The sequence below is a fragment of the Phaethon aethereus genome (assembly GCF_964289735.1).
Source record: "Phaethon aethereus genome assembly, chromosome: 2".
Lineage (NCBI taxonomy): Eukaryota > Metazoa > Chordata > Aves > Phaethontiformes > Phaethontidae > Phaethon > Phaethon aethereus.
Window position 1 is genome coordinate 151,459,569 of NC_138582.1, and position 22,003 is coordinate 151,481,571.

General features: G+C 38.6%; 1 protein-coding gene across 1 annotated transcript in view; it reads right to left on the reverse strand.

Annotated features, from left to right (window-relative positions):
• The window catches only part of PIP4K2A (phosphatidylinositol-5-phosphate 4-kinase type 2 alpha), a 53,293-nt gene extending 32,795 nt beyond the window's left edge, over window positions 1–20,498 (reverse strand). Inside the window, exons 1-3 of the mRNA XM_081996715.1 lie at window positions 20,419–20,498; window positions 19,214–19,310; window positions 107–259 (exon numbers count right to left, since the gene is read on the reverse strand). Of these exons, the coding sequence (XP_081852841.1) occupies window positions 107–259; window positions 19,214–19,310; window positions 20,419–20,483 (315 nt within the window). The 5' untranslated portion in view covers window positions 20,484–20,498. The remainder of the gene's footprint in view (window positions 1–106; window positions 260–19,213; window positions 19,311–20,418) is intronic.
• Window positions 20,499–22,003: the final 1,505 nt, after the last annotated feature.

Below are 22,003 nucleotides of genomic sequence, written 5' to 3' on the forward strand. Positions count from 1 at the left end.
AGTGACTCCTTTCCCATAATTGTTCATGTAAAACTTTTAACACTCTAAAAAAGACTGGCATTATAATACTTGAGATCCCGCACCCTGATAATAATTTGTGTATTACCTGATGGTATTTCTTCAGTATGTTGTGCATTTCTGCTACATCTTCACTTGTTATACTTTTGATGATATATCTTTTGTCATAAGATGTATGAAAGCGGGCACCACTGCGTGCTTGGGAATCATTGGCAAGGGGTGCACTTCTTGTCAATGAATTCTGTCAATTGATTTAAAACAAAAGAAAATCAAGTCAGACATAAATATGCAACTTTTAATTGGAACAAATATAAACCATTTAAATTTATTTTTTAATCTTTTTCAATACATCTGCACTGAGCTGAATTCTGCAAAGCATGTAATCACAGATTGCATTATCTTGACAAATCACTGCAAAAACTTTCTGAGGACAAAAGAACTTTGGAGGAAGGTATTGACCATCAATGGTTCAAAAGCCATACTCATGGTTTAACCTGGCAGGTAGCTAAAACAACCACACAGCCCTTCGCACACCCCCCGCTGCCCCAGTGGGATGGGGAAAGAATCAGGAAAAAAGGTAGAACTCATGGTTTGAGAAAAAAACTTAGTTTAGTAGGACAGAAAAAAAGAGAACAATAATAATGATAATAATAATGGTAGAAGATACAAAACAAGTGATGCACAGCACCATTGCTCACCACCCGCTGACAGATGCCAAGGTAGTTCCCGAGCCCCAGCGCCTCCCTGGCCAACCCCCCAGTTTATATACCGAGCATGACGCCATACGGTATGGAACATCCCTCTGGCCAGCCGGGGTCAGCTGTCCCGGCTGTGCCCCCTCCAGCTCCCCGTGCACCCCCCCCGCGCGCTGGCAGGGCACGGTACGGCATGGGAACCTGGACAGTCCTTGACTGCTCAGCAACAACTAAAAGCGTCAGCATGTTATTAGCATTATTTTCATCCCAAATCCAAAACACAGCTCTATACCAGCTATCAGGAAGAAAAGTAACTCTATCCCAGCCGAAACCAGGACAATGATGAATGAGAATTTATTGCGTTTTGTTACGTATTCATTATCAGCTTTTGCAAAGAAAACATACAGCAAATAAAAATCCAGAAGGAACACTGTTACACCACAATAACTATAAATAGAGGATTAATCCATAGTAACAGTATCCCTTTAAAACTGAGCAGGATTTGCTCAAGCCAGTGTGATCTGGTCCACAAACAAGATCACAGCTAGATTTCTGAGTTCTAGTACCAGAGCTATTCCAATGATTTCATATCTAGTATTAAGCAAGTAATATTATTGTACAGCACCTCCTTTTGTAACATAGACCTGCCTTCTTACAGACTCAAGAGGGGAAGATTAGTTGATGACTGTATAGCAGAATAAAAACTGCTAGAGATTAGTAACCATTTTTAGACTGAAGCTTGAGACTACTTGTGCTTCAAGACTAGATCTAAGGAAGGAATTTTTGACAATGAGGGCAGTGAAACACTGTCACAGGTTGCCCAGAGAGGTGGTAGATGCCCCATCCCTGGAAACATTCCAGGTCAGGTTGGACGGGGCTCTGAGCAACCTGATCTGGTTGAAGATGTCCCTGCTCATTGCAGGGAGGTTGGGCTAGATGACCTTTAAAGGTCTCTTCCAACCCAAACTATGCCATGATTCAACAATAGCAAAAGAGGGTTTCTGCTTTTTTCAGAAAAGTAGTAGTATTCAGATCAGTTTTCTTCACATTTAAGAACGGTAAAAATAAATTAGACTAATTATAACAACTTGCTTTTGGCTGGAAAAATCTTTCTTTAGCAGTAAGAGTTTATGCCAGTTGCTACATACGTGAATAGTAGTAAAAGCAGTAACACAGCCATGAGAAAACACAACAATGTTCTTGCACTCCATGAGCACTTCCATAAAAATGGACCATACCCCGAAAAGGTTAAAGACGTTAACTGCAGAATGCTGGAACACTTTTATGTTTATGAAGTAAACCTGTAGTACCCATTTGGTATATCCCTACTGGCAGTAGAAAATCCCAGCTCCTGCTATCGTTCCTCATTGTACCATACTGCACAAACAGCTGTTGCTAAATTGAAATATACTTTCCCCCTTCCACACTCACATAGCGTAATCTTCTCCCTGCTAGAAGAAAAGCCACTTTCACAGAAAGTTTTAATAAAATGTTATATATAAATGTAAGTGTTGCAGATTTATAAATAATAGAAGTTCAGCTCCAGAGTATGGACGTTTGTGTGGTTTGACAAGGCACTGTGAACTACATCACAAACCTGGGAGAACAATGATGCTCTCAGAAACTAGTTACAAATAGGCTCAGTCTACCACAACCAGGTACCAAACCCACAACATTTTATTTTTATAGGATCTATGTCTTATTTGGAAGTTTTACCATTGATAAATCTGTTCACAAGCTCTATGGACTTCAGCAGGAGCTGGACATGAAGATTCAACCCCACTGACAGAAGGTCCATAATTATTATAAATAACCTCAGGCAAGAGATGAGGGCAACTATAGCCCCAATTTAAGACGACACTTGAACGCGTACAACTGTCTCTCTATTTTGGAGACCCATTGACTTGAACAGGCCTTCAGCACAGTCAAATCTTATCCCAAATGTGGGATGCTTTCCGAAATCAGTTTAATATGAAATAAAAACATTTTCCCACAAGGTTACTTTGTTCAGCTGAAATACTCAGGTGTAGTAGGAACAACTTAAATCACCCAAAAGCATACAGCTCTACAAGGTCTTATTAGAATGAAAACCTTAATTATGACATGTAGGAGAAATAAATCTTTGCGCACTTCTCCCTGTGTATTTCTATGCTTGTGCAATGAACTGGAATCATTACTAATGTCTATGATAAAAAGTGATGTATTTCTCCATTATCCTCTCTATTCACTAAAGAAAGGAAGGATGTTGGTTGCTTCCCTAATGTTTATGAATAAACATTTTTTCTAGACTGATCAGAACAGATCAGTCTTTAGCGGCAACCATTGCAGATTCAGTTCCTTCTCTGCACTGGCTTTTGGACAGCCAATTTTAACAGATGTGAGTCCTGATACACCATCACTTCACGTGGTATTGAAGATACCAGAGAAAGGAATTTAAGTATTACTGCCGTTTTCTTTACCTGTTTTCAGATGTTTCCTATTCAAACTCATTTCCCACCATTGGAATGTTTTTATGTACAAGAAGAGTACATAAAATTCATTAAGTACATATATTCAAGAGAACGGGTATCATAAATGGATCAAATTTGCTTAATGCTACACCTGATAACACTACTCCATTAGTTTTCAAATTGAATTATAAATAGCGAGTAAGTCTTAAAAACCATCCTCTGTAGAAACCCTCTCTATTCTCGACTCAGGTCATGGCTTTATTGCCAGGATATATATTTAATAGTTTAAGATGAAGAACTGATAACAGAAGTTTAAAAAAAATTGTGAAAATTCAGTTACTTTCATCACAAACTAGAAAATATGATGCAATATAATAATTATTTTTCATTTTGAAAAAAGCTAAGGCATGGGTAATTTTTAGTGTACGTAGTGAATTAAACTACTGCTAAGTTATTAGGCTGTAATTCAGTTAGCAATAATAAAGGCTACTGGGTAATTATTTGTTATTGTTCCCAGCAGAAAAAGGTGCATTATTCTGAGGTTAACTATTGCAATAAAGCGGTAACCACAGTTTTTTGAATGTATTTTTCCTGGACAACCCTAGTCTTCAAACTGTTAAGCCATGTGGTATAAACCTTGAAAGCAATTAACCTGGAGGGAGTCTTAAGTTGTTTTGCTACAAAAAGCTGCAAAAATGTGTACTTGCTAGTCTGCCACTGGACCTCTGAAGGAGGAGGGGAAGAGGGAAGATGGTAAGGAGGACCTGAACTGGCATTATTCTCCAAAATTTCAAATATTCTTGAGGCACATTTTAACATTCTTCACCAAAAGATTTGTCAGATTTGAGTAAAATTCAGACCTGGGAGTAGTCAGTATGAATGAAACATCTTACTACCAATGTCTTGACTGAGATAAAACACATGAGAGATGCTGCTTCTCTGGACTTTTCAGTTGCTGAAGCTCAGTTACTAATTCCGTGGCCAGAAAGACAAAAATAACCACTTTTGACTTCAAACCTTCTAAATGCTATTCCTATAACCATTTGCTCTTAAATTTTGTCTCCTTTTGTCTTCATAAGAGCTCTTCCAAATGTCAGACATTAAAATAAAGTTCTTCCTGTTTACCAGGAACCTCCTTTCATCCCATCGTTAACCAGGAATACCTAGTATATAGGTATATTTATGCAGCAACCCATCAAAAGAAACATAAATTTATTCAAAAATTTTTTTCCCCCACATGATGGAATATGATACTTGATGCACTTAAAAATATGGACAGCATAAGCAATAAGAAATTCTGACTTAAAAAGAAATAACAGCTGTTACACTAAGAGAATGAATCAACTAGTACTCCTTTTATCACGTTTCTTTCATTACAATTCAGGCTAGACAGAAAAAAATATAGAAACTTGTCAGACTCAAACAGGAATTAATAAATTTAGACATATTTTAAATCAACTGAAGGAAACCTTGTAAAGTCATTGACTTTTTAGTGATTCTTGTTTATTCCAGCAGTAGCTTTTTTCTAATGGAAGTGAATTCTGCCCGATTGCTAACTATAATGACAAGTTAATTTGCAAATACAACTACCATACTGAAAATATATGAGAATATAATACATCTGTAGATAATTATTTAGCATACACTTTACTGTTTCTTAATGCTTTAATGGGTTAGAAATGGCAATGCATTTATTTTTTAGTAGATGGCTATTTTATTATTAATTATCTATATCAAGCTTAATTAAGAATGCAAACAGCTATCATTTTACCACATGCATATTGATTTGTTAGAATAAACCGACCAACTTTATGCTAAGCAGCACCTTTACATACACACGCAGGCAACCGACATGCCCTTATACAATACTCTAACTCTAGTAATAGAGTTTAAGAGCAGATGTTTACACATTAAACTTGTTTAAGATAAAAACAACCTCTAATTAAACAACCTCTTTGACACTTTATTTTTACTCTCTATTCCTGTGATAACTCCCTCAATATAATGCTCTCTTCAGATACACAATGTAGTTCCTTTGAAGTTTGAAAGAAGGTGGAACATGGAGGGTGGAACATGGAGGATATTGTTAATATTATTATTTGCTGTGCTTTATTTTGATACTTGCATAAGTTTATTAAAGAAGTATGGTTTAAAAATCTGAAAAAAATTAATTACATCATACTGTGCTCATTACTAGTAATTGCATTACTATTTTCTTGTGCTGATGGCTAAGTTACGTCTGTAGACAGTTTTATTTGTAATGATTAACTCTCTACTTCTGTGAACAGAGAAAAGTTCAAATCCCTTCTAAAGTAAAGCTTCTAGGTATGATGCAAAGTATCTTACCTCTCAGTTGTACTAGTTATATTTGTTTATAGTTAGAAATCGGTCTTCAATAAAATACATATGCTGTTGCCTGATCATGAGACAATGCATCTTGAAATAAAAAGACAACAAGAATTGGCCTGCACTGGTAAGTCATCATTAGCAAGTAAGATCAAGGAACAGCTTCACTGAAAGGATAAAACTAGAAGAGTTTAGGGACTTCAAAGGGGAAACAATACAGCTATTTAAAAATACGTAAAAACCACTAAGATCCTTTCCTTTTGATGTAGGTAAAGCCAACTTACCTGTCTGACCCAACAATGTTAAGTATAAATCAAAGCATTCTGTGCCCCATTCAATGCTGCCAAATACTGACAAATTAAGAGTACATATATTAGAAGTAAAGAGATTCTTTTTTGGAAAATGTTTCTTGTAAGTTAACACATGGAATGGCCAAATTGCACTCAAGCCTCTTTAAGCACAGGCCCTAATAAACCTATAACTGGTAAGAAATCTCAGACAAAAATATGAGTAATGTAATGTGTGACGTCCAATATGCACTTTACACGACAAAGACTGTTGAAAGTTTGTGGGGTTTTCTCTTTTAAAATTAGATTTTAGACATATCTATACAAGTAAAAGAGTTTAACTTATTCTGGGGTTATCTAACCCAAGTTTATAAGTCAACCATCTTTATCTTAATGCAGACAATAATAAGAAACATAGTAGTGCTCATCAGACAGGCTGAAAATGCACGTTTATTTGAATTGTACTGCTCTGTAGTTCAGACTGCTATCAGATGGGCTGTATAGACTTGTCTCCTACTGACAAATGCAGTTTTGTGAGACAGTACCTGGTAAAACACTCCTGTGATCCAGATGACTTTTGCCAGAACACATAGGTAAAGTGATGATTTGTACAAAAGTGAGTAAAACGAGGTGTACTATAGACCTCTGTGCACAAATGCCTTGGAAGAACAGCTGATTGAACCTGCCTAAAGAAAGCAGCGTAGGGCGCTCTGCTCTCTTGTTCAAGCAGTAAACTCAGCTAAGGGAGATCCACCACCATGCCCAGCTGCGGTGTCTCCTTAGGTGAGGCTTCTGTAGGGAACTGGGAAGGAAATAAAGAATGAAACTCAAGCATCTTCCTCTTCCAAAAGGAAAATATAAGCGAGGTTGAGGGAGGGGGAAAGGAGAGACAGAGATCGATAGATCATGGCAAATACCAGATTGAATTCCCTCTGGCTCTGCTTCTTAATTAGGGGAAGACTAAGCGGAATATGAACAGATGGGAAACGAGTCACTCCTCACTTAGCACAGATCTATGAGCCACAAAGCCAGAACAAGGAGGATATCCTTCAGATACAGACAAAAAAATGCCCAACTCTTATCTTCCAAAGATACCTGTTTGGTGATCTAACAACCCTTTTACCATCACTTACTGCTACTACACAGCACTTCCATACTGTGTCAGGAACCAGTGGAGCATATATCTAGCTGTACAACGTTGGAGGATTAGTCATAGTAAGTTAATAAAAATTACCTGCTTATAGAATAGCATTAGTAAGCACAAAACTCAAAGAAAAGAAGGTCACAGTGCCCTGTCCCCTTCAGATTTTCCCAGCCTTCTCCAGCTCCACCACGGTGTGCCTCGGTCCTCTGGCACAATTAAAACATCTGTCAGCCACACATACTCTGTTCCACTTAACAGCCTCACTTAGCAACTCACTGCAAGTCTCCTGCTCCGAGTGTGCGTGTTCTGCCAATTCCCCATTCGCTTCTCATTTGTGAAGTTTTAATCTTGTGCCTGCTGCTTTTTTTGGTCTCAGGAGAAAGAAAAGGTTTTGTACTTTTAAGGTGTGAATACTTTTATGAGGTCATTTAAAGACTACGCTAAATTACTTGTGTAATTACTTATACAATTGAAGACACATTTAACGTGCCAAGCTCATACTCATAGATACCTTTACTAGATAAATTTCTCTTTCACATACCTCCCTCTCTCCCCCAAAGAGCTTCCCTCTGAGAAATTACTGGCTGGAAGTCTCACTGCCCTTTCAGAAATCAATAATAAAAATATCACCTATATTGCACTGAGTAGCAGGCAACCAGAAATACTCATCTGGTCTTCTGTGCTGAGAGGCTACAAATCACACAGAATTTGTCCCATACCAGAGAATTAATTTCTGATAAAATAATAAAAATACAATTTTAAATATAAATGGGTAAAAGCTACACCACTTCCTAGTATTTCATTTCTCAGAGAGTTCTTGTTACAAAAAGTTAATCAGCACAGCTATATTACATGTCATCATTTCACCCAAGAACAGCGTATTTTCTTTGGCAGATTAACTGAGAGGTTATTTAGTTTTACTATAGACCCACTCTCTTCCCTCAGCATTTCTTTCCCAAACTCTCAGCAACCTGCGCAGAATTTTATTTACTACAGTAAAAATATATTAGGTAAGGAAAGCTTCTTTTTCCACAGGTGCTCTTAGGACCTGATTCACAATTCTTTGAAGTTCACAGGAGCTTTTCTGGAGCCTTCAAGAGAATTTCATAAACTAGAATGCAACACAACTGCTACCCATCAGAAGCCGTTGCTTTTCACCCAGCCATTCCTGGGTGAGAACTCCAGTCTCTGCTTTTGGTCAAGGTACAACTTCCAGAAAGGCAGTCTTGATTTTTCAAACTTCAAAAGACCAAGATTCACCACTGTAGTTTTCCTAGTATTTAATCATTTGTGTTGCTGAAAAGATGAGTCTAATTTTGAATTTGAATTATTTCCTTTTCTGGTCATTCCTATTCATTCTTTCCTAAAGTATCTAGTGTTGGTTTTCTGCAAGGATACTCACATACTACTTACTTCTCAATTCTAATTTTGTAACTGCAGCAGGTCAAACTCTGTCACTCCCACCACAAGGCATTCTCTATGTCCTTAAATTTCCTTTGATGCCATTTCTCTGTATTTTTCTATATCCAAATTTTCAACATTCTTTTTTTAAGATGACTAGCACCAAAAATATATATAGTATTAGCTTCAGGTATAAAATAAACAGATGTTAAAAAAAGTTAGAGCTCTTTCTGGTCTTATACCTTCCAATTTATCCACCCAAGGGTGCAGTTACTCCTAGTCAGGAGCTCATACTAGTGATAAATTCTTGTCCTCTTTGACCTCTTGTTCCTTCTCAGAGCTACTACCTCCCCAAACGCAGCCTTCCCCCCTCTGTAGATCTACACTCCTTTTTATCCATTCATGTGACCATATTAAAAGGCATCTCATTTGGACAGGCTCAGAATGCCAGGTGATCAAAGTGTATTTTGTACAAAATCCTTGTCTTTATCCCACTTTGCCATTTGGATGGAATTTGCATCTTCTGCAAGTTTTTACTACATGAAATGTCAGTTGCTCACTGTCAATTAAATTTTGATTATTGTCATTTAATAATCTATTATTTACATATTTTTAATTTTTTAATTATAAAGCTGCACAATAATTGGGATTTTAAAAATCAAAGTCACAAAATATCAAGCCAAATACTTGGTAAAAGGCATCCTCAAGAGTCCTCAGAAGCCAGGTAAAACACCACCTAACGCTTTAGCCTTTGGAAGTCTGTTTTTACCTTGCACATGGTCTATAAGAATAGCAGCCTATTGTAACCAAGTAACACTAATGATATTATTGATAATGCTAGTTATACCAACACCAGATATCAGAAAAAGTAAACTGATTTCCAGAGAGACTCTGGTTGTTTCTAAGAGCAACCAGTTAAGCTGTCTGGAGCTATTTTTTCCAATTGAAACCATTTTTGTGTGAAAACACATGGAGCAGAGCCACTAAAGTACAGGAAAAGCTTGTACTCCAGCTCCCTCCATAATGGCAAGCTATATTTATAACTGGCAAAATATTGCCCTCCTCTTCAAAGACGAACTGCTGGTGAGGCTCTTCCTCCTCTGCCCACTTTGCTTAAAATGTTCACAGCACGGATATTTATCTCCACAGTAGGAGGCCAAGGATTAGCCACAGCCTCCAAGAGGGTGGAGAGATTTAAAGGTCAATTTAATTAGTTCATTCTAATCTCTTGCACATCTAATGTAAATGTCGTTGTTTTCTAACTGCTACTTTAGCAGACAAGATTGTATTTTAGAAACTCTGGATATGTGAACTATGTGTTGGATGTAATACAAATACTTCACGTAACTAATCTAAAAAGGGAGCCTAATAAAAATTGTCATTGAGTCAGAGCTTTTCCTAAAAAAGAGAAAAAGGGCAATAGGAAAATTCTGGTGATAAAGCATGGAGAGCTCTAGAAGAACAGTAATCTTTCAAACTGACTGGCTTAAACAGCTTCTCATTGATTTAAATCTTTCCCATTTTGTGATGTCTGGACAAAGGCAAACAACAGTTTCTGGTACTGTGATCTCATCCGAAAGTCGTGGAACGCTAAAACGAGCTTCACAAGCCCAACGTACCCTAAAGACAAATCAGATCACATCCCAGGACATTTAAGAGTGCCTCTGGGCAAGCTTTGCATGAACGAATAGGCAAAAACAAGTGCACAGATGATGCTCTGTGATGACTGAAATCATAGGTCAGTGGAAAAGCCTGGCAGCGGTTCATCGCTGGGAGAATTACGCACACTCGGTCTGGCTATTCTTCTGTGGCAGCAGTTACAGTGGTGCTGCCTGGCCCATGCACAGCTTCTTATGAGGACAAGCTTGCAGCTCTCCCCAGCCTTTTTTTCCTTTTTACAAAGCCTCAGGAATGATGGATACGGACGAATTAGACCTGGATTACTGATGAAGAAGCATATCAGAGAGACACAGTGTCATACAACTGGACATAGATGCTCCAAAGTTTTTTTGCTGTAATTTGAAGCAAGCAGCTCACTTCTGGGATGCGCTCAGGACAGTGTTTTGCCAGTGACTTCTAGAGAGAACGAAATGCGAAATGCTGGTGTTTTAACGTAACAACAGAAGCACCAAACCAAGAGATGTCTGCTTTTGTCACACTGGGAAAGGTAGGGAAGACTTTTGGGTTTACTTTGTACGCGGCACCGCATATTCTACCATTGAGCATATTCATGTCTTGAAACACGATAAGGAAACACTGATCTCTGACACTGTTTAAGAATCACAGAATCATAGAACAGTTTGGATTGGAAGGGACCGTTAAAGTCATCTAGTTCAACCTCCCTGCAATGAGCAGGGACATCTTCAACTGGATCAGGTTGCTCAGAGCCCCATCCAACCTGACCTGGAATGTCTCCAGGGATGGGGAATTTACCACCTCTCTGGGCAACCTGTGCCAGTGGTTCACCACCCTCATCGTGGAAAACCTCTTCCTAAGATCTGGTCTCAGTCTATCCCCTTTTAGTTTAAAACCATTACCCCTTGTCCTATTGCAACAGCCATTGCTAAAAAGTCTGTCCCCATCTTTCTTATAAGCGCCTTTGAAGTACTGGAAGGCTACAACAACGTCTCCCCAGAGCCTTCTCTTCTCCAGGCTGAACAACCCCAACTCTCTCAGCCTGTCCTCATAGGAGGAGAGGTGTTCCATCCCTCTGATCATTTTTGTGGCCCTCCTCTGGACCTGCTCCAACAGGTCCATGTCTCTCCTGTGCTGAGGGCTCCAGAGCTGGACGCAGGACTCCAGGTGGGGTCTCACCAGAGCAGAGTGGAGGGGCAGAATCACCTCCCACAACCTGCTGGCCACGCTGCTTTTCATGCAGTCCAGGATACAGTTGGCCTTTTGGGCTGCGAGAGCACATTGCTGGCTCATGTCCAGCTTTTCATACACCAGTACCCCAAGCCCTTCTCTGCAGGGCAGCTCTCAATCCATTCATCCCCGAGCCTGTATTGATACTGGGGGTTGCCCCAACCCAGGTGGCAGGACCCTGCACTTGGCCGTGTTGAACCTCAGGAGGTTCACAGAGGCCCATTCCTCGAGCTTGTCCAGGTCCCTCTGGATGGCATCCCGTCCCTCAGGCATGTCAACCACATCACTCAGCTTGGTGTCATCTGCAAACTTCCCGAGGGTGCACTCAATCCCACTGTCTGTGTCACTGATGAGGATATTAAACAGTACTGGTCCCAATACAGACCCCTGAGGGACACCACTTGTCACCGATCTCCATCTGGACATTGGGCCATTGACCACTAAGAAGTCTGACATGTAGCAAAGCATACTTGACTGGGAACATACGCAACAAGCACATGCAGTGGTATGACCTCCCTTTGCCTTTGGCAGCTCTATGGTCAATACTGCACGATGATTTCTTGTCAGCTCAAAAGCAGGGCTCTCAAAAGGCTTATGGTGAATGTCATGGGCCCTCCAAAAGACAACAACAGATCACTACTGGTCCTGTGGTGCACCCATCAGAAATAGAGTCCCTTCTATGATCTCATTAAGGTGTGGCTGTACACACTCTGAGCACCCTGAATACAATTTGCTTATCAATGTTCATAAGAGTGATTACTGTAGTGAAAGACATCGGAAAAAGGAAGGCAAAACACCAACTGTTTCTTCTTTGCACTGAGCTGTCCTTCCAGGAGAAAGGTTATGGGTTCCTTGACTTGGTTGAATGAGAGTTTAATGAATAAAACATGTGATTCTTTCCTAAATCAAGTTATCCTATTGAGACTGTAGGTCTGGATTTGGAGCTGTCAGCTTAAGGCATGCACTTGCTTTGGAAAGAGTTAGGACTTTTTTTGTGGGAGCTTCTCTCCTTCAGACCTGCAAAGCTTGGCTTGATGCCTCACTTCCAATGGCTGTCTCCGTAAGCACTCACGGAGCGCCTATCAGCTCATTATTTTGACATTGCCAGCACACGCTAAATTATGTTTTTCTAGTTTGAATATACAGTTGTGAATGACACTTAGTTTAGGCAAGGAACTGCTGAAAGCAAGGCAAATTAAATGTTTTCTCTAGGGAAGACTAAGAGAAACTGGAGGTTAAAATTTCTGTTGCCGTAAATACTAAGGTTAAGTCCCACAGTCATTAAATTCTTATTTGGGCTCACACAGCACCAAATCCTAGAACATAATATTCAGATTGCAAACTTCATTTTTTACATGCTGGAAAGACCACAAATGCCACAGGTTTTGTTAGTACAGCTGGCTCAACACCTTACTACCGCTACTGCCTATGCCCATGTCAAACAAGACATCAGCAGTTCAGGACATCTTCGTGCCAACCTCCACTTGGGACCCACAAACCGTATACTCTCCTACAGGTACCTTATCTGACAGATGAACTCAAGAACTTTTCATGCACTGACAGACTTACCATGCTAAAATGACCAGCACAGGAATTTTCTTTTCAAGACAGTCCTTGCTTCCAGGACTTTTTATGCATTTTATTAAACATTCAATGAAAATGCCATGACTTAGGCAGAAGATCCAACTCCTAACATAGCTGTTGCTGATATACTTATTGCTGACCTTGTCTGTAGTTTGATGCTAGAGATGGCTTGTTCCTTCCCAAACCAAGGGCCAATAAATGGAGGCATGAACTTCAGTACAGAAACACCAGCAGAGATGATTAGTATTTGTTTGTCTGAAGAAACATACCATCTTAGATTGTAATATAGTTTTTGGGCTCTTAATATGATGTCTTAGGATTGTGCAAGTCACACAAAATGAGCAAAAATATTCATGGGTTGGCAAGAATTTTGGTGATCTGAAGTTTAGATACTTAAAAAGAAAATTATATTCAAGGCTGACTTCTGAAAAATGAACCTAGAATTTGCGTTATTTACTTGATGCCATATTAGAGCCTGGACTACAAATCCTTCTGTATAGAAAGCTGAGAGAGATATCAAAATGTTAGGAGACATCCGTATCAGAAGTAGTGAAAGATACTGAGTTCATATGGTTTGTTAATTAGGGAAATGGCTTAAAAGCAGGAATTCTCAATTTTAATTTTAGATTTCAATCTTTTATATGGAAAAATGCACACAGAGAAATAAAAAGCAACTCTAAATTAAAAAGAAATTATAGACCATCTGCTAAAAGTTCTTTATGAATTCTTTGTCCTGTACAGAGAACCTCTACAAACTGCTGCTGCAGACCGGCAAAGTCAGGTCTGAGCATGTCTCCTATTACACTGAGTACTAAAACTTCAAGGAAAATCAGTTGTACATCACTACCCATCCCCAGTAGAAGACTCGTTAGGTACACTGGGACATCGGTGCCCTCTGGTAAGAACAATTCTGTTTTATTAGGCAAGAACCCAGTCTCCCTCTTTTGCCTAGCAGAATCCAGATGTGGGATTCAGCAATAACTTTAAGGAAGAACAGATGTGTTGGAGCACAGTAAAGTAAGTTTCCCTTTCCAGAGCAACAGCAGCAGAAGCATTTGTAACAGTAGAAGATCCTATTTTTCTAGAGTTTGTTGGGGGGCGTTAAGCTAGCTGCTTGCCTGTTAATCTCTCATAATTTTGCAGTTTACAGAAACTATTCCTGTAATTCTTCTGACAGAATTGTACTCTTGGACTTTAAGAAGTGTATTGGGTCTGGCTGAGATGGAGTTAATTTCCCCCATAGCAGCCCTCATAGTGCTGTGGTTTGTATTGGTAGCTAGAAAAGTGTTGATAACCCATCAGTGTTTTGGCTACTGCTGAGCACAAGCATCAAGGCTGTCCCTCCAACATTCCCCCCCACCAGCAGGCTGAGGGTGGGCAAGATCTTGGGAGAGGACACAGCCAGGACAGCTGACTCAATATCCAAAGGGATATTCCATACCATATGACATCAGCTCAGCAATAAAAGCCAAGAGAAAGGAGGAGGAGGAGGGGGACATTCTTTTTTTTTTGCTATTTGTCTTCCGGAGCGACCACTACATGTACTGAAGCCCCGCTTCCCGGGAAGTGGCTGGACATCACCTGCTGATGGGAAGCAGAGAATAAATCTGTTGTTTTCCTTTGCTTCCATGCGTGGCCTTTGGTTTTTGATTGTTAAGTTACCTTTATCTTGACCCATGTGTTTGATTATTTTTTTTCCATCTTAATTTCTCCCCCCCATCTTACTGAGGAGGGGAGTGACAGAGCGGCTTGGTGGCACCTGGCGTCCAGCCACGGTAAACCCACCATAATAAGAAATTATGTCAACCAAGTTGAAAAGAAACTCCAAAGTTACCAGAGCTACCCCATATATTCTGGAAAAAAGAGGCCTTTCTGTAGAATAGCCTTTGCAAAACCAGTATCTAAAGCTATGGGGGAACATAGAAATTAAAAATTAGTTGAGGACTGTAGTAAGGGATTTACTTTACTGCATCTGTTTTCTAATGCCTCTTTTTTCTTTTCTACTAAGAACTCTCAAGTATTTTCCTGTCAATGTTAGGAGGATCTTTAAAGAGTTAGGGATTATTTTTCAATGAAATAGAAGACACTAATAAATACAAAATCAAGATAATTTACCCTACCAAGGCAATATTTGCCATTCTTTAATGCTCTGGCTTGTGGAATTACTTTGACACTTCTAAAAATAATTTTCAATCTGAGATCCATATGCACTTACTTGTAACATCCAACAGCACAAATCATAACAATAATCTCTTCTCCTTTTATAGTTTATAGTCTATGTAAGTGTTTTTGTATTACTCAAATGCAATTTTGATTCATACTGACTAACCATCACCTGCATTACCCTTTCTAAGAAAAAACAGCCGGACCATTTTTTAATTTAATACAATAAATATCTTAGTAATATGTGATCACCAAGAAGGAAGATCAGGGTCTAATAAAATTTTTTTTTGACATAAGAACAAAGTTTTTTAACCTAGATTGAAGACTTAATTTGTTGTAACAAGTCTTCACAGGCAACTTTTCAATAAAACTCAAGGTTTAACTAACTTCATACTATATTTTCCACGTTACTGCCCATAATAAAGAACAAATCACCAAAAAACCCCCACTCGGTATTAGCAACCACACATCTGTCTCCATGAAACTTTAATCCTAGTTCAGTACTAATCAAAACGTCTCTCAGAGATGCCCAACCAGCTATGAAAGACAAATAGATGTAGGACAGATTACCAAAGATACCTCAAAAAGGAGGAGTTGGTTTTCATCATGTGAAGGGAGGGAGTCCATTATAGGAATCATAATTTATATTACTAGAAATGGCTTCCTGTAATGCATGAGCCATATACAATTTAAGGAATTCCCCTGACTGAAGTTGGACTGCTTGTAGGAAAAACCCTGTACTTTATGAGATTTAAATCCCTCTTCAGGGGTAAGAGGAGATCCCTATATTAACCATTCCGTATGTGAACTAAGCCTATGTGTTAAGCAGTCCACAAAACGACTGTACAAAGTGAATAACACAATGTCGAGAATTAAGATTAGTATAGCCCAGTAATTAGAGCGTACGCTACCAAATTCTTTTCATGAGGTCGGGTTTTTTTAGTCTTTCCTTATGAGTAAGCACTCTCTGCCCTCTGGAACAACGCATCAATGATATCTGCAGAACATTCTGAAAACAAAAGCATTTTAAATGAATGTTCTTTATGATTTAAACTGATATGTCTGACTAATGAACAAGGTAATCCAGTCTATTTATCTAAATCAATACTATCTTGCTCAATAATGGGAATGACATTGTTCACAATTGATTAGGATTCCTTTCCTGAAAATCATTATGTAAGAAAAACTTATCTAGAGAAAGTTATTTGCTATCTCTTCCATAAGCTTTCCCTCAGTTCAATACTGCACAGGCTTTTTCCAATTAATGTTTGGCTCCAAATATAAGACAATCATTTTAACCAATATTCATTGGAATAACTTCCTTGAAGACAAAGATTATCTGGGAAAAAACTATGTACAGTGAGTCTCCCTTTGTCAAATTAGATTCCCTTTTTAAATCACAGAGAACATAACATTAAAATGAAAGTAACTTCTACTTTTAATGGGGGTAATCCCTATCTTACACATGGGGTGACTTGAATTTTCATTTATGTGTATCTCTGAAAAAATTAATTTAATTTTAAAAGCATGTTCAAAATACACGACTACTTTGAGCATGTTTTCTTTAAATTTTTATGAGAAAAAGTCCAGTAGAATAAGAATTCAGAGTCATAAACTGCTTGGATTGAGGGAAAAAAGAACAGGGAACAGACATTGCCTTCCCTTGGGTCAAAATTAATATTAACCAGCTTCTGTTCTTCACTAAGTATAACTGAAAGACTAAAAAGCATTGAAGAATTTTTTCTAACTACTACAACTTTCTGTTGAATCAAAAACCAGGATGTGGCTGCATTTTCTTCTTTGGGATTGCTGTTTGGTTACATTGTCAAAAAACCCAAACCACATAGTTACAAACACGTATTTTTGGTTTTAATCTGAAAATACATACATTTTATTTAGTGACAATCCTTTAACATTGTTTTATCACTGTTATTGTTAATAAATTCAAACAGAAGTATAACATAGTTACAACAGGAATTTCTGTTGGAGACCAGCAGCGGAGACCTTTCACAGTGCTGCGGAATGCAGCATTTTTGATCACGCTAAGTTTGCCAGTTTTAACTAATGACAGCATCTGGTCTCCTAATATATTTACTGAAATGTAACTTTGATTGCCTAGTAGTGCCATCAACCCATCTTCTAAAAGGTATCAAGCATGAGCTGGCACTGGTCGTGGTTTAGCCCCAGCGGCAACTAAGCCCCATGCCGCCGCTGGCTCACTCCCCCACGGTGGGACCGGGGAGAGAATCGGAAGAGTAAAAGTGAGAAAACTCATGGGTCAAGATAAAGACAGTTTAATAGGTAAAGCAAAAGCTGCACATGCAAGCAGAGCAGAACAAGGAATCATTCACCGCTCCCCGTGGGCAGGCAGGTGTTCAGCCATCTCCAGGGAAGCAGGGCTTCATCACACATGATGGTTTCTTGGGAAGACAGATGTCATCACTCTGAACATCCCTCCACCCCTTCCTTCTTCTCTGTCCCAGCTCTATATACTGAGCATGATGTCATATGGTAGGGAATATCCCTTTGGCCAGCCTGGGTCAGCTGTCCTGGCTGTGTCCCCTCCCAGCTCCCTGTGCACCCTCAGCCTTCTTGCTAGCAGGTCAGCACGAGGAGCTGGACTGTCCTTGACTACTTAGCAACAACTCAAAACATGAGCACCTCATCAACATTTCCTCATCCCAAATCCAAAACATAGCCTCACACTAGCTTCTGTGAAGAAAATTAACTCTACCCTGGCTGAAACCAGGACACAACATAATCTTAATTTTAGGAGCAATCACCCATCCTTCCTCTTTGACACACGGATCCTTTTCCTTTGTCAAGAAAAAGGAAATCTTCATATAAAGGGAACAAATAACTTCCCAAACAACAGGATTCTCTTTGGTCCATCAGGAAAATTGAACCAGGAATGCCATTTGATATAACTGTTTTAACTGCTGGCCTGAGTCTTGGTGTATTTCCTCTTACACAGTTCTTCAGTAAACAGGATAATGAAAAATCCTGCGATAGGATCACAGCAGCTCTACCAAAAGAAACCAATCCAACCCTCTTCTCCACCTACTGGCAAAATGTCTTACCAAAGTTACAGTGGCCATATGTTGAGATCCGTAACCTAACCTCCATCTACACTCCTGCAAGCATGTGTTAACCCATCTATGAATTTTTAACACACTGCTTGCTATTGAAAAGGGGAAAACTGGTAAAGGGGATAGTTGAAGGACTTAGGTGTAGATTTCAGCTGCAGTATTCAGTCTGCTCTATGTAGCAAGAATGGGAACGTTATGACAAATGCATTTTTTAGAATTTGTTTAGCTATTTGAAACCATTTATTGAATATCTTCTCCTAATATAACTTAGTGACAGGCTACAAATACAATCGCAGCCCACATTAAAATAGTTGAAAGGAGCAAAAGAACATGAGAGGAAGCGGCGCTGGGTTATACAGCAAGTGCTCTTTAGGACAGGACATCTTGCAGTGTGACTGCAGAAGGAATTGTCCCTGTGACTGAAACAGTGTGCATTAGGAGCAAGTTAATGGAAAAGGGAATGTCAGTAAGTATTGGCAAATGAGACCGAAGCAGAGTTCAAGAACTTTCTTTTGCAAAGACAAGACAGAGGCTCTGACTGCAAGGAACAACCCTGCCAAATCTAGAGCGATTTCTTGTTTTGCTGTATCTGCTCTACGCAAGTTATTTGTTTTCAGATCCTCTTAACAATGGGAAATGGAGACATAATGAAGCAGTATGAAGTTGGCAGGCCACAGGTCACACTTTTCTAAACAAAAAGAGCATGAAGAAAAAAAAAAGGCTGTGGTCATTCCAGAAACCGCATCTCACATAGACACACCACTGAAGCAACTGTTATCTAAGTGACCCAGATGAATAGCGCATCTCTTGTCAGTAGTGTCCAGACATTACTTTTTCCCCATTCCACATTGCAAGTGGTACCACCCCGCAGTTTTAATAACATGGCTTATGACTGGGAGGTACTCTAATGGGAAACAAGGAAGACTAAAGATAGCAGAAGGGTAGGAACTCGAAGACAGCTAGGGCAGGCAAAGAGGTGAAACAGAAATGCTCTGCTTGCAGGTGGAGGAATAGAAAGAAGGTCTTCTTTTTCTCTTAATTTTCCTCCAACTTATCAAAAAATAAAAGAGCTTTATTTCAGCACATTGGCCTGTTTGTTCACAACTGCAGCATCACTAACCTTTAAAATCTGTATACATCACCACTTCAGATGTTTTGAAAACAAACTTACCTGAAAGTCTTGATCGTCAATTCCAAACCTCTCTCTTAGATTACGGAAAACCATTGGACAATATTCCTTAAATTTGAAATGACTTGGCATGTTTTCTCTGAAAGAATATAAAACCAAATCAACTTCATTTGCCTACATACGCAACATGTAACTCTAGAGTATTCTGTCTCAGTTCTGTTCATACAAAGCAGAGAATAAGATTTATAATCTCTCTTCTAATGCTTTCTTTTTTTTCCAATGAGATGTGCCCTTACCATGTTCTTTTCTTTTTCTTTACAACATTTAATAAATTTATACATATTTGTCTCTAACAGGCAACAATATAACTGGATGAAATAAACACAAACTGTATTTTGATAACTTTGGAACTTGGATACAAAAGCAGAAAAAGATGTTTTCCCATTGCTTTAAAATTACTTCAAAGGTGAAATCTTAGACTGGACTACACAAGAATTACTATACCATCTGTGACACCAGAAAGTACTGGCAGTGCCAAGCCTTCAAGAAAAATGGACTCATTCAGTACAGGGCTAATTTTATTATCCTAGTGTTAATTTCAGAAGTATGCATGAGAAGAGTTATTTTGACCTTTGCCACAGAACGGAAGACTTAAAGTAGCAGAATTCTTCCTTTTTCCAAATATATTTTTGAATAAGATTCAGGTTATACACAAAACAGCATTAATAGTTTTGTATGTCTGTACATACTGTTCATGAAACATTTTACTTTTAAGAGATGTAGGTATTACATGAATTGATCTTAATACTTTTGGAGCTTCTCTATGATTGGTACAATTTCCTATTATGGATTATAAAAAGCTGAACATTATTCAGCTTTGACATATGCTTCAAATTCTAATTCTTGTTCAAATATTTAATTTAATAAAAAATACATGCACATGAATTTACGTTTTTTAAAATACCCAAATAAATACTTTTATCAGCCATAAATAATCACACCAAGACAGGATCACCTTCAATATGTAAGATACTCATAAGGCAATAATAAACCATATGGAGGAAAAATATTACCCAGCAGCCCCTGCTGTTGCTTTTCAGAACAGCACAGATGGTTATGTTTATCACAGGATTAACTCAATCGTCAAAACTTCAGTCCCATCAACTGAAAAATAACAGAGTTCATAGCACTTCATAAAAAATCGCTGCCACTATCCACTTCTACAAAGAATTGTTATTTGCACTTACTTGTTGAAAAGGTGATTGTCCACCTTTATCTTTGAGTACGCTTTGAAATCGTCTGGCATCAACATAACGGGGATTTGAACATGGCTCAGTTCATTGATCTAGAGAAAACAGAATATATTTAGCTGCTGATGTCTTTGCAAAGATGCTGCATGTGTCTTAATTACGAAAATGTTATTCAGTCCATTATTTCTTGTGTATATGTTCTGGGAGTGAATGTAAGTAAAAGAAGAATGCAAAAGCAGGTTTATTCTTTCCAGGTTAAATGTAATCATAAGACAGACACTTTGGAAAAGAAGAAACAGCACTACATATTTATACTAGCTTCAGAAAAAAAAAATAGTGCTTCAAAGCACACCTGGAGTGTACTTTTTATGGAAGGTCAATGAGGATGCCAGCAAACTGGTCTTTAATTCCAACACACTGTTCTTGTTTCACCAACTGAGCTACATGCTCCAAAGGTAAATAGTCGCTTGAAATACAGAATTTACCTTTGCAGCTTACAAGCTAGTCTTACATGTCTGTGTCTTGAACTATATAGTGAAAATAAAATGAAATTTTGCTTACATGTGAATGCACACACTTTGGGCTCCATAAGCAGGGGCTTGTTTCTTCCAATAGTGCAGAACTCAGCCAAGTTTTAGCAAGTCACAGCATTCAGGCATTTTTTTGATTGTTCAAGTCAGACAAACTATTTAAATAGCTAAATTTTTGCTTAGAAATAGGTGCAGAAGTAAGTTCTAAGGTTTTCCTTACTTTGTTATATTTATGGGGATCATCTATTCTTTCTAGTTTTGAAATAAATATTGTCAATCTTCTCAAGAATAGGATTTTTCATACATATTTGAAATCCACCTCTGGCCACATCTTTATGATAAATTGTAGACAACTTCACCGTTACCTAGTTTTAAGGATGCTTTTATTACTGCATGTATTAATCTACTCTTATTTTAGGAAATTTTAACTAAAACGTAAGAGAAAGAATTGTGAGCTTGCAATAGTGCTTTCAAATCACGAATGAGATAACCATCACAACAACAGTGGCCAAATACCCATGACATCCATTTTACCTATGTTCTTATGGTGCTCTACACCCTGGCCACACATCTCGATTTACCTGATCAAGTATTTTTGCTCATGCGGGGCACATATTACTTCAGCAGTTTTCTACAGAGTTTAGGAGGAAAACCCACTCTATATGAATACAGATGCCCACTAGGGTGGATATAGCAACACAGGGGTGATCCTCTGCTCTTAGCACTGCTTATCCAATGCTGTTTTCCAACTGGGAAGCTGTTAGTTGCTTGTAAATGCTATCCTGCTTAAGAGAGGCTTGTGGCGAGACCTTCACTGACACAGCTACAGGTTATAAATATTGGAGGAAAAAAAAAAATGCACTGACTGCAAGCATGACCTTTTGCAGAACTGGAGTTAAACAAAATAAGAAAACAGTGAGGAGCCTTTTAGCTCTTAAGCAGAGGAAAGCGACCAATGCAAGCAGGCAGGTCAGGTGGCCCCATGGCTTTTCAGTACTTTCAAGTCTCGGTAATGTTCCCTGCCATGTCTCAGTTTTATTATTCAGATCCCT